The 13,343-nt window shown below is 34.3% G+C and overlaps 1 protein-coding gene across 2 annotated transcripts in view; it reads left to right on the forward strand.

The window, feature by feature from the left end:
- DPY19L2 (dpy-19 like 2) overlaps positions 1–13,343 on the forward strand; it is a 93,645-nt gene that overhangs the window by 54,844 nt on the left and 25,458 nt on the right. For both annotated transcript variants that reach the window (XM_072783508.1, XM_072783507.1), the window contains exons 13-16: positions 3,575–3,655; positions 5,835–5,936; positions 7,192–7,263; positions 10,241–10,287. In XM_072783508.1, coding sequence (XP_072639609.1) covers positions 3,575–3,655; positions 5,835–5,936; positions 7,192–7,263; positions 10,241–10,287 — 302 coding nt within the window. The remainder of the gene's footprint in view (positions 1–3,574; positions 3,656–5,834; positions 5,937–7,191; positions 7,264–10,240; positions 10,288–13,343) is intronic.

Raw genomic sequence — 13,343 nt, forward strand, 5'->3', positions numbered from 1 at the left:
TTTTCATTTAGTACCCTGAATATCTATCATGCCAGCCCTTTCTGGCCTGTCAGGTCCTGTGGATATGTCTGCTGTTACTCTAATATTTCTCCTTCTGTATGTTAGGACTCTCTTGTGTCAGGCTTCTTTCAGAATTTTCTGTTTACCTCTGAAATTTGCAAGCTTTATTATTATATGTCGAGGTGTTGATCTGTTTTTATTGATTTTGGGAGGGGTCTTCTCTACCTCTAGAATATGAATACCTGTTTCCTTCCCGAGATCAGGGAAGTTCTTAACTATAATTTGCTCTAGTATACCTTTTGGCCCTCTCTCTCTCTCTCTCTCTCAATGTTCTCAGGAATTCCAGTAATATGGATGTTATTTTTTTTTCAAACTATCATTTATCTCTTGGAGCCTCTCCTCATGGCCTTTTAGTTATTTTTCTCTTTTCCTCAGTTCCTTCCTTTCCATCAACTTGTCTTCATGTCACTTATTCTCTCTTCTGTCTCATTTGCACTAGCTATTAGAGCATCCAGTTTAGACTCTCAGAGTATTTTTAATTTTGGCCTTATTAGATCTCATTTCTGCACTAAGAGATTCTCTAGAGTCTTTTATGTGTTCTTCAAGCACTAGTAACTAGTAACTTTATAATTATTATCCCAAGCTCCATATCAAACATTATTACTTAAAACCATATCCATTAGCTCTGTGACAGAGAGTATTACCTCTGGTTCTTTCTTTTGTTGTGAATTCCTCCTAATAGTCATTTTTTCCAGTGAAGAATGGCTATACAAGTGCACAGAGTCAAAAATACAACCCAACCAAAATACACACTAGACAATTCCAAAGAGACCAGGAACCAGAAAATGAAAGAAAAAAGATGAAGACAAAGAAAAGAAAAAAGAAGAGGAAAAAATAGGGGGCAGGGAGAGAGTGGACAAAATAAGGTGATCCACTTGGTCCTGAGTATACTTTGTTCTGTTTGCTAAAATATATTAAATTCAAAAATTATTAATAAAAACTTATACAGATACAAAAATAGAATTGAATACTTTCAAAGGAAGCCAAAAATGAAGAATGTATCTATAACATGTAATTGTAAAATATGAAAGTTAAAAAAAGACTTAAAAATACAGAGTTAATAAAATAAGAAACTAGTTGAAACAAAAAAAATTGGAAAATTTTGAACTGAAAGATAAAGTATAAGAAAATAAAAACTCTAGTTCTATATACTATTTTCCCCAACCCTGAAGTTCTCCAGACCTGTTTGGTGCATAAACTTGCTGTTCCCTGTTCTTCCAGCTGATCTTCTGAGGGAGGGCCTACTGCATGGATTCTCTGGTGCCTGTGCCTGGGCATAGTTGCACCACCCCTTGCCAGGGAGCCATGCTCAGTGTAAGCAGTTTACAGTGTGAGGCATTTGTTCCCTGGAGGCATTCTGTACCTCTTTAGAGGGCAAAAACAAAAATGACGATGTCCAGCTCTCCAGCCCGGATGCTGAGAGATGCCAGCATGTGCCAAACTGTAGACTCCTATGGTGCCCACACACTCAGATCCTCCCAGGGGCAGGTGGAGGGACACTGATCAGTGCAATTTGTAGGGTTCTGGCAGGGAGAGCCTCTGCCCTTCCCAGAGGAAGGTGGAGGGTCGCTGTGTCCCAGTCCTTTGCAGAGACCCAGCATGGAGAGCAGTCACCCCATCAGGCGAAAGAAGCTGGTTTGTGGCAAAATAAGCTGAGCCTCCTTCCAGGCTCGCTGACTTACACCCATTTCCCTGCTCCAGTGCTTGGGAACTCTGCTGGCCCAGGCACTCCTGTTCTTTCTGTGCCTCAGGGAACATTGAGACCCCGCTGTCCCACCTGCAGTTCTACCTGGCTTCACCACTCAGTGCCTTGTAGGCAGGGAAGACTCTCACAGGAGCAGATTTCTGCAGGTCCTGACTGAGCTCCAGGGCTGTTACCACTTTCCCGTAGCTGGCTGACAAGGGCTCCCTCCCCAGCATTTTCTTCTCTGTACTCCTATCTTGTGAAAAATGATGACTTTGCTATTTGTAGAGTTCTGGCCATTCTTTCCTTACATCTCAGGTTAAATTGATAGGTATTCAGGATGGTTTGATAGTTATCGAGCTAAATTAAGGGGACCATATAAAATGAGGACCCCTACTCTTCTGCCCTCTTGCCTCCTCCCTCTGTCTTCATTTTTCAATGATTTTCTCCTTTTCTTCCATTTCTTTTCTATATTTAATAAACACTCTGTTTTTTTCTGGTTTTGGTTTTTAAAACCTTTGTTTATTTATAGCCCTGAATGCTGATTTGAGCATACTTAATTTTTAATTCTGCATTGTAGGTGTTTTTTTTTTTTTTTTGCTTTGTGTGATTTTTATTCATTAGAGCATATATCACCACCTGAAATGTTTGACTCTAATTTTTCTTAGCTTCTGATAGAAGCTATATTATAGATAATATAGACATCTTTCATCTAATTATTTTGTGGTTAGAGCAGGTATTTTCTAATCCTGGTCAATATAACAAAATGTGGTTTTATCAATAACTTCCTTTTATCTTTCAGTGACAATAGTGATTGTTTGTCTTTTGTTTGGTCCCCATTTATTTTTCTGGATACTTAATTTCCCCTTCTTATTTCCTTCTCCACACCTTCTCCTAGAGGGTTTCTCTCTTTTTCTTTTCCTTCCTCTCTTTCCAAAATTAATGCCTTTCTGGGATCAGTCCTTTTTATACTTTTCTGTACTCATTCTCCAGTGTTCCCACACATAAAGTGGACATTCTGTCCCTGGAGTTAGTTCATTTTGGAACCCCTCATTTCCCTCTCTCTTCTTCCACATGGTTTTGAGATTCCATTCATTCTCTACAAGGGCTAAGATCCTGAACATGAGGTTTAACTTTGTTGTATGTATTGTCCCTTCCTATTTACAGGTAATTTAAAGTTTGTACTGTTACCTGTTTTTTTTTTATTTGTGGTTGCATTATTCTACTTGGATAAGTATGGAGAGATTTGGATTTAGGCTGCTTTAATTTTCCTCAGACTATCTAGAAGTCCACATTTGTGCTTTTTCTAATCGAAGTTAGCCAAAAAACAAGTAGAAAATGAACAGAAACCTCCATGTAAATTTTAGTGTCTATTTCTCTCTTTAGAATGAAAGCTTGTCTTCAAATTTTTCCTTTCTTGAGGAGGGACTCCTATCATTTTATTTCCAAAAGAGTGGTAGCAGAATTTTTTTTAATAATTTAATCCTATTTTTTTTTGAAAAAAAAAAAAAGGACTTTTCAGCTAGGAACTACTATTTAGAAACAAGCATATAACTCTTTTCTTCACAGAAATTGAAATAACTTTAAAAATTCCTTTAGAATTTGTAGAACTCTAGATTTATTATGTATTTTATAGCAGTGTCATCTCTTTCAGTTCTTTGCCTTTAAACAAAATTTTCTGAAGGAGTATCCTTTTTTTAGACCTCATCATTAATATTCTTTACATGGCTAAAACTTTCCTATACCATTTTGTTGGTATAATGGAATATTTTAACGGGTTAATTTATAATTTTTAGTATCTGACTTCTATCTATTTCACTTATTTTCTAGCTGATTCAAGGTTGTGCTTGGCTGTGTGGAACAATTATTTTGAAGTTTCTGACATCTAAAATCTTAGGTGTATCAGATCATGTAAGTACTTTTAGTTAATGCATAAAAATTCCTATAAAATGTAGCTGAATGAAAACTTTGAAACCATCTATTTTTACCTCTTTATTTAATAGAGATTAAGTGCCTTTCTCAAGGTCCTAGGGGTAGTTATTGATAGAGTCAATAATAAAACCATGCAGTTCAATGATTTTTTCAACCCACTAAGAAAGAACTCTTATCAATGACTGCTGATTTAACCATCCAGGAAAAAATTTAACAATATCATAAGTATTTATATATTTATATTTCAGTTACAAATAGGGGCATCTGGCTGGCTCAGTCAGTAGAGTGTGCGACTCTTGATGTTGGGATTGTGGGTTTGAACCATACATTGGGTGTGTAAATTACTTCAAAAGCTTTAAAAAATAGTCATTTGTTTAAATAATAAGTTACTCATTTTTGCAGATTTCAACATATGAGCAGTCTGTACTCAGCTTTGAAATATAAAACACACAATCTCAATGTAGTTTTATTTATGTATAATTATGGACTAAAATTAAGATGTGATTTGATATTTTTAAAGCTTTTCTTGTAATGTAAAAGAAAAATGGGAAATGTTAATGTCTCTTTTCATCTTCTGGAAAATATCCCTCATGTATGGTGTGTGTTTGTTTTAGAGTTAATGTCTTACGTAGTAGCCTTTGTCAAAGCAAAGTCCCTATTTAGCTAATCAGTTTAGGGGACAGAAAACAATGCAGGAATTTATTTTTGGTTCTTGACACTTTCCATTTGGATGTGAGTGTGCATGAGTGTATCATACAATAACCTACTCTGAAATGTACCTCTTCTAGTACTATCCAGTAGGACCCTGTCTAGTACTGAAATTTCTTTACCTTTAACAAGAGATTATGGTACTTATTCTTTAAAAGGTTAAGTGCTATCACTCTCCAGGAGCATTGAGCTTGCATACATGCTGAGGATAAAATTGCATACATGCTGAGGATAAATAAAATTTCAAAATGTAAGGATTCATTCACCATTTATTGCCAGCTCTGCGAGATGATTTATTAGGCTTATTTGTGGTTGCTGTTCTCTGGTATGTCTGACACATTTTTCTTTTTTCTTTCCCTTTTTATTCTTAACTTTTCAATCTGTAGGAGTTGTATATTTTATGGTAAAATTTATTGAAGCCTCCAAAGTCATTTACTTATCTGTTAAGTTGGTCTGTGGTTGCTCCACATTGTCATCCAGTTCATTACAAATCTTATACACACACCCTTGGCACTCTTAAATGACTTCCTGTGTGTGACAATTGTGAGACAGACTTGAAATGAAAGTGGTTTAGTCAAATTATTATCTATCATTAGGCCTAGCCCAAATTAGAAAATAAGGTCTAAATTATCCTTGCTACTGACAGATAAGGGGAACCATAAATAAATGAAAACCACAGATAATTGTTAGGTTTGATATAAAGTAATTTTTGTTCCTGAAAAATAATTTGAATTAAGGTTTATATAACAAATATTCCCCCCCCTTTTTTTTGGCCTTCTGAGAATGCAGTGGAAAAATAATTGCCTCACTGACAGTAGGTAATAAATAATCAGTAGAAAATAGGAGTTCTGCATTGATTTTGGTTGGTGATGTTTACTTCAAAGGCCTTAGAAATCAAGTAATTAAATCAAAGTAGTGTGTGTAGTTGTTGTAATCCTTATGAATAGCTCCTATATTTAATGACTTGAATGTATATCTGAAAAATTCTACAAGCACCAAAAATTATAATCAGTGTATGAGGCTTTGTGGAAATGACAACACTTAGAAAATTTATTCATGATTTACAATGTATGGTGAAAGGGGTTAATGTGAGATTGTTTCCTTCTTACTAAATGATGATTATAAAATCTCTTGATTAACTGCATGATGGTTTCTACCCAGTGAGTGCTGATCTTAGCTTACTCTCTATATTATCTTCCCTGCTTATTTTTTCTGACCTCTTTTTGCTTTTCATTTCTTTTGATATTTCTCTTTGTTTTTCAGTTTTCTTCATAATTCAGTACATAACAATGTATATAGTTTACTAAATCTTTTAAAATTTTTATTTGAGGGACATCTATGTACCTTGAATTATCTCCTCCATAGACTTTATTAATATTATACAAATCAATCATTATTGACCATAGTTCTTAGTGTAATTTAAATTTGTTTTACCTTATCTTCTTCCTAGATTCGGCTGAGTGACCTTATAGCAGCCAGAATCCTAAGGTATACAGATTTTGATACCTTAATTTACACCTGTGCTCCTGAATTTGACTTCATGGAAAAAGCGGTATGAATATTTCTTTGATTTTTTCCCTTGTCCACAGATATGATGGTTTTTTGCTCTTCAGTTTTCCTTTTAATCTGAAACTCAAAATTTTTGTTCAGAGGCACCATTTTTTAATATAACTTTTGCTAGTCATACAGCATTCCTCAACTGTTTTTTATGTCTAAAATCAATAAACAATGGCCTTTAAAGGAGCTATTGATGATGATTAAATGATATAATCCAGGAACAATGCTTAATATACTATTTAATCCACAGTGAATTACTGTTTTTACAGTTCTATTTTATTTTTTAAAAGATTTTTTATTTATTCATTTTAGAGAGACAGTAGCCAGAGCACGAGCAGGGGGAAGGGTTAGAGTGAGAGGGAGAAGCAGATTCCTGTTGAGTGAGGTGTCCAAGCAGGGCTCTATCTTAGGACCCTGGGATCGTGACCGAAGGCAGATGCTTAATTGCCTGAGCCACCTGGTGCCCCATACAGTTCTAGTTCACTTAGAGGTAAAATAAATCCAAATACTTGTTTTGGTTTTCAAAAGTTTAGCTTTATTTTACTCAAAAATCCAAATATTGTAAAAATGTTTAACAAGTTGCTGCCAAGAAAGGTATACTACTCCCATGTTATTGTTTTATCTATCCAACCAGTCATACATTACTCAAAAACTATTATTACTACTATTTATCTGTGAGGTAGTTTATTGTAGGACTGACTACAAAGAGGAAAATGTCTCAGTTTCTGCCTTCAAAAAGTATTTAATTTAGTGACATGGTAAATCACTCCAACCACAATAATGGCTCATGAGGATTATTTAGCTGCTGATGTTAGTTAAGTGCTTACTCATATTTATAGTAATTATTATGCAGACTGGCTTTCTTCTTTGTTCTAGTTTCACCAATGAAAATAACAGAACTTTGCAGCCCAGGAAATGATAATGTAGGGTCTGGGGATAGCTATGTAAACATAAAATTTAAGAATTAATATTATATAAATAAAAGATAAAACCAAAAGAAAGGAAAAAATAATTGACATAGCTAATTTTTGCCTTAATAGTTTTTACTGTTAAAATCTTTGGTACATTTGTCTAACTTTATAAATTTCATTTTGCATTAGAAGGTGGAGATTGATAAATATATATAATGTTAATGACAAAAACATTTTTACCTTTAAGAAATTTTATTGTAATACTCAATTTGACAGATTTTTATTCATTTAATGTAAAATTTAATAAATGACTATTTTAAATACTTTCCTTTGTTTCAGACTCCCTTGAGATACACAAAGACATTATTGCTTCCGGTTGTTATGATGATTACTTATTTTATCTTTAAAAAGGTATTTAAAATTTTTATAGTTTGCTTTTGGGTTCAAGATAAGGACTATAATGGATTAATTCTGATAGCTTGGAATTCCATTTTATTCTTAGGATGAACTCACACCCCCCTTAAAAAATTCTTATTTAGATCTTTCTTTATTTAATATGGGTTTTTTAGAAAGCCTCATTAGAGAGGACGTTCTTATTCTTTTAAAAGAAATTTATCAGTTATCCACTGTGTACCATGAACTACATTCACATTTTCAGTCCTCTGGGGCAAATAAAACAGGCCTGCTCATGTCTTGGAACTTATGGTCTCAGTGGGTATGAGGGGCATTAAACAAATAATCACACAAATGATTAAAGAATTAAAATTATAAGTGCTGTGAAAAGAAAATAACAGTTTGGTATCTTCTAAATATAAAGCACATTCAAGGAGGTCGATCCATTTTAAGACACGCACAGGAGAAATTTGTATAGCCACCCTCTAAAACATTGTGTTCTATGTGTTCGCTATTTTCCCAACAAAAGAAAACATTATTATGATAGAAGGAATAATGTTCTAAAATAGCTCTGGTAGATTTTCTTGATCTGGAGTGGTTTATCTGAAAGTCTGGCTAAAAATGCCAGGTCTTAGTTTTTAGCATTTTTGTACCATCTTGATATTGTTTACAAGTTGTCTTAAGTCAGTATGTATTTATGTCATACCTTTAAGTAGATAGCAATAACATTTTTCTATTATACCAGGAGTGATCCTGTTGAAACTAGTTTTCTGTATTTAAAGTCAAATTGCGTATCTTCTCTCTATAGTTAGTTCCAGCTCCCACATTTCTCATTCCTCTGTTTTCATGTAAAATGTGAATAATTTATGAGTGAAAAAAGGCATCTGCCTCTATATCTCTGTGGTTTCTCCCTTGATCCAGTTCCCTAGGGACCACTTGGAAAGAGGACAGAAGTAATAAGAAATGGGTAAACTACACAGTGTCCCCTTGGCTCTCTCCCTAGCTCTCCATTAGACTGTTTCTATTCCATCATGGCAAATGGTGCAAGGCTCTCTTAGAGGGGCTAATGCAGGAATTAACTATTCTGCAAGGCTCTCTTAGAGGGGCTAATGCAGGAATTAACTATTCAGTGGAGAGAGAGCTAATATGGGAGAAGATGATAGCTAGGTCTACTATTACTATATTTTTAAATTAAGGTCCACAACTCATAAACATAGTACTAACCCCCAAACACACCACAGGTCAAACCATCCATATGCATTAACGGACATATCTGTGCATGCTCGTGCATGTGTTACACCTGCGTCCCCACCCCTGAAGCCATTAAATCTTCTGTCTCCATGTAAACCTTTCCTCTTTCTTGTCCCATTGTGGCTTATTTTTTTACCTCAAAGATACTTCTAATGTTCATTTACTTTTTCACTTCTGTGAAATTATTGGAAGAAAGAAGGAAAGCAAATATAATATGATACTTTTCTGTGACACTACTGAATCTTAAACCTCCTGTAAGTGCATATATTCTATTAACTAAGCCCCTAAATAGGCTTTTCGCTTGCCTGGGTGACTAGAACCTCATTTGTGTCACTTGAAAGATTCATCCATAAGAAATGCTTTTGAACAAATCTGAGAAGTTAAAAATTCTTTTTTTTTTTTAAAGATTGTTTGTTTTAAACTTCAGTTTTGTTTTTGTTTTGTTTTGTTTTTAGATCATTTATTTATTCATGAGAGACACACAGAGAGAGAGGCAGAGACACAGGCAGAGAGAGAAGCAGGCTCCAGCAGGGAGCCCGATGTGGGACTCGATCCTGGAACTCCAGGATCAGGCCTTGAGCCCAAGGCAGATGCTCAATCGCTGAGCCACCCAGGGAGCCCGAGAAGTTAAAAATTCTAAACTTAGATTTCATTTTAAATTAGAGTTCAGATTTCACTATGTATTTTTTCATCATTTATCTCTAAGTTAGAAACCACATATTATTCACAGTGTAAGACTAAATTCCCCATAAATTTTTTATTGCACCGTTTAAGTTGCATAGGATTGCAGCTGAAAACTCTTTGGCCCAGTTAAGCCCCCACATTCCCCTTCACTCCTCCCTCTCTCCCTCCCTCACCATCTTGTTGTACATTGTGCTAAGCGTTCTTTGGTCTTCTGTAGGGGTTATTAACGGCCGAGGTAGATCAGGGAAGTAGATATGCCACAGCTAATTTTATAATAATCAGAAGTTTCAGTGAAGTAGGACTCTAACTGCAGGGTGGGAATTGGGTTGGGGGTTGGGGAAGAGGGTGAGTTGAGGCGGGGAGAGAGAGATTCCTACTTTTCTTGGAAAGTTAAGATAAAATAGTCTGAAAGTACATGGAAGAAGCTGCGTCCTTTGTGTAAACCAGTTCCCCACTTTCAGCCCACATCCCTCCCAGTAAAATATAAGCTTAAACTCTAATAAGGAGTTGTTCACATCTAAGAGCTTAGAACTTTAGAGTTTATTTTATTTTTTTCATGATTTATTTATTTATTTTTAATAATAAATTTATTTTTTATTGGTGTTCAATTTGCCAACATGCAGAATAACACCCAGTGCTCATCCCGTCAAGTGCTCCCCTCAGTGCCCGTCACCCAGTCACCCCCACCCCCCCGCCCTCCTCCCCTTCCACCACCCCCAATTCGTTTCCCAGAGAGAACTTTAGAGTTTAAAGATTTAAAAATTTACCTCAACACTCTTTTCTTCCTTTCTTCCTTTTTTCTCTTTTCTTTTCTTTCTTTCTCTCTTTCTTTCTTAAAAGAGGAATTTAGAACTTTAAGGAAATACTTAACCTGAGGTAGAGATGGGATTAAAGTGTTCCTGAGAAATAAATAAAATCTTTAAAACAAAATAAAGTGTTCCTGAAGACTCACTTTAACAATAAAAACACTTCTTTCTCATGGGGGTGCTTATGTTAATGAATCAGAGTGTTTTAAATGTCACATAATTCCTTAGAAAACCTTAATTTACTCTATTCACAGACTTACCGTGATATTTTATGTGTCTTATCTGCAAACACTTATCAAAGGTAATTATATCATAATTATTTTAAATCATAGTATATTCAGTTAATAAACTACTATAATATCAAATGGTGTAATTGATTTAAAATCCAACATTCAGTTATCAGTAGCTACTGTAATATCAAATGAATGTATATTAAACCAACATTTTGATTAAGGAGACATAAACCAATCTTAGATGTTCTCTTTAAAAAAAAGACTGAATATGTTATTCTTAGACATCTCTTTTATGTGTTTGGACTTGTTTTAGAGATACTTCTATTTGAATTAACTCAAAGTTTAAATCAATTTAGTTTGATTTTGATATATGACTGAATTTAAAGTCCATAAACAGAAGTAAGCTAAAGTTCTGTTTTGGCAGTTCTTTTTTTTTAACTTCCAAAGAAAACATCATTATTTTTCTACATATTCATAAAATAACATTTCTGCATTTATTGTTGAAACCGTTTACTGTATCACATTTTTTGGTGACTAACTTCACTGGCATAAATATATGTTAGAAAAAATGTAACTTGAATCATACATTGCTACAGGACATGAGAAGTAGATTGTGAAGAAAACTTCTTTATGAGGAAAATCATCAATTACATTTTATACTTGTAGACATATGATTAAGTTTGATGTATTTAATGAAATTTATTTTTTCGGACAGTTTCAGATTTGTGGAATAATTGTGATGATAGTACAGAGAGTTTCAATGAGTCCTGTGCCCCATGCTTATATTTTCAGTAAACAATTTCATATGGTTGTTAGAAGGGCTTAATAGAACTTTATGGTTGAAATGGTTAAATCCTATTTGTTGAAATCCAAATCAAGGAGCTTAATAGACCCACTCTACTTTGTTCGGGTCAGATGGAGCTCAGGGGAATTATGCCTTAACATTGTAAAAAAAGCATTTTTAGAGTGCTGAGAAGTATTCACATAAGAAATGCATGAAGGCACCTGGGATATTTAATTGGATAATAGAAGATTGAGAAGTATGTGGCAGCTGTCTTCAAATAGTTGGGAGGATGCAGTGAAGAAGACAGCCTTAAGGGAACCAAAGGGTGGAAGATATGTAGCTCAGAATAAGGAGATGATTACATTCCTGAAAGTGACAGTCTTGGGTGTATGTGTGCACACGTGTGTATGGGCAGAGGAGTTTTTTAAATTACAAAAATAATACATGCGTATAATAATACCTACAAATGAAATAATATTTCAATATTTCAAGAAATCAGGGAGTATTACTCTTCCTTAGATCTACTCCTCATTGGTGCTGATTGCAAATGGTCTTGTATGTATCATTCTAGAAAACCCAAAACCACAATATTTTTATAAAATAGAAAAAGTATTATTATTATGTAACTTTTTATTTTTATTTTACAGTGTATCTTGGGTGTCTAATACTTTGTAGTGGTCTCTACATTTTATTGTTAATCATCATGACTACCAAGTATTTAACCATGCCCACATCAATGGGCGTTAAGATTATATTTATCTTTTTGTCATAACAACCAATGCTAAGAGTAATGAACATTTCTGTACATATTTCTTTGCAGACTATTTTAATATTTAGAATATTTGAAATGGGACTGCTGGGTCATCTGTATGAATATTTATAATTTGATAAAAACTGAGAACTTATGATGAGAGTGTCCATTTCCTTGCATCTCCATGAATACCAGTATTATCAAACTTATAACATTTTCTGACAGATTTTTTAAAAAGGAACTCATTTTATCAGTCTTCACCAGTGATGTTTTACATTTTCCAAATGTTTGTAGCATATTTATTTTTCTTGACCATTTGAAAATTGATGTGTAGGATATTTTATATTGTAGACAGTAAACATTTGTCTATCACATGTATGTGACATTTCTTCCAGGATGTCATAGTTTATTAATGGTTTTTACTTTATAAAAGTTTTAAAATTCATAACTGTACATTTTCTGTGTTAATTTGTTGCTTAGAAACACCCACATCAAAATCATTAAAATATTTCCACATATTTTCTTTCATAATTTTAATTTTTGCCAAATAAGTAAATATATATTTAAAGCATACAGCACAATTTGATGTATATATGCATTATGAAATGATTACCACCATCAGGTTAACACATTTAACACATCCATTCTCTCACAGTTACTTTTGTATGTGTTAGAACACTTAAGATTCACACTCTTAGCAAACTTTAAGTATTCAATATGGTATTATTAGCTATAATCACAATGTTTTACATGTTTCTCAGAACTTCATCTTTTTTTTTTAATTTTTATTTATTTATGATAGTCACAGAGAGAGAAAGAGAGAGAGGCAGAGACATAGGCAGAGGGAGAAGCAGGCTCCATGCACCGGAAGCCCAATGTGGGATTCGATCCCGGGTCTCTAGGATCGCGCCCTGGGCCAAAGGCAGGCGCCAAACCGCTGCGCCACCCAGGGATCCCAGAACTTCATCTTTTAACGAAAAGTTTGTACACTTTGATGAACATCACCGCTGTTAGCCCCCACTACACAGCCCCAGCAACCACCATTCTACTATGTTTCTGAGTCTGACATTGTTTTCTTTTTTAGATTCCACATATAAGTGATACTATAAAGTATTTGTCTCTCTTTGGCCTATTTCACATAGCATAATGCCTCCAGGTTCATCCATGTTGTCACAAATGGCAGGGTTTCCTTCTTTTTTTATGACTGAATAATACTACATTGCTAATAGTATAATACATATTGCTTATCCATTTGTCCATCAACAGACACTTATGTTGTTTCTATATCTTGGCTATTGTGAATATCCAGTTCCCCAACCATGATTTATTGAAAGCATTATCCTTTCCCCATTGTGTGTCAGTGCCCCTATCAAAGATAAATCGAGCATATATGCATGGGTTTATTGTTAGCCTCCCTATTCTGTTCCATTGGTCCATGTTTCCACTTTTATTCCTGTACCATACTGTTTTGATTACTATAGCTTTGTGATATAGTTTATTTATTTTTTAAAGATTTTATTTATTTATTCATGACAGACCCAGAGAGAGAGAGAAGCAGAGACACTTGCAGAGGAGAAGCAGGCTCCACA

This window comes from Canis lupus, chromosome 18 (genome assembly GCF_048164855.1).
Source record: "Canis lupus baileyi chromosome 18, mCanLup2.hap1, whole genome shotgun sequence".
Classification (NCBI taxonomy): domain Eukaryota; kingdom Metazoa; phylum Chordata; class Mammalia; order Carnivora; family Canidae; genus Canis; species Canis lupus.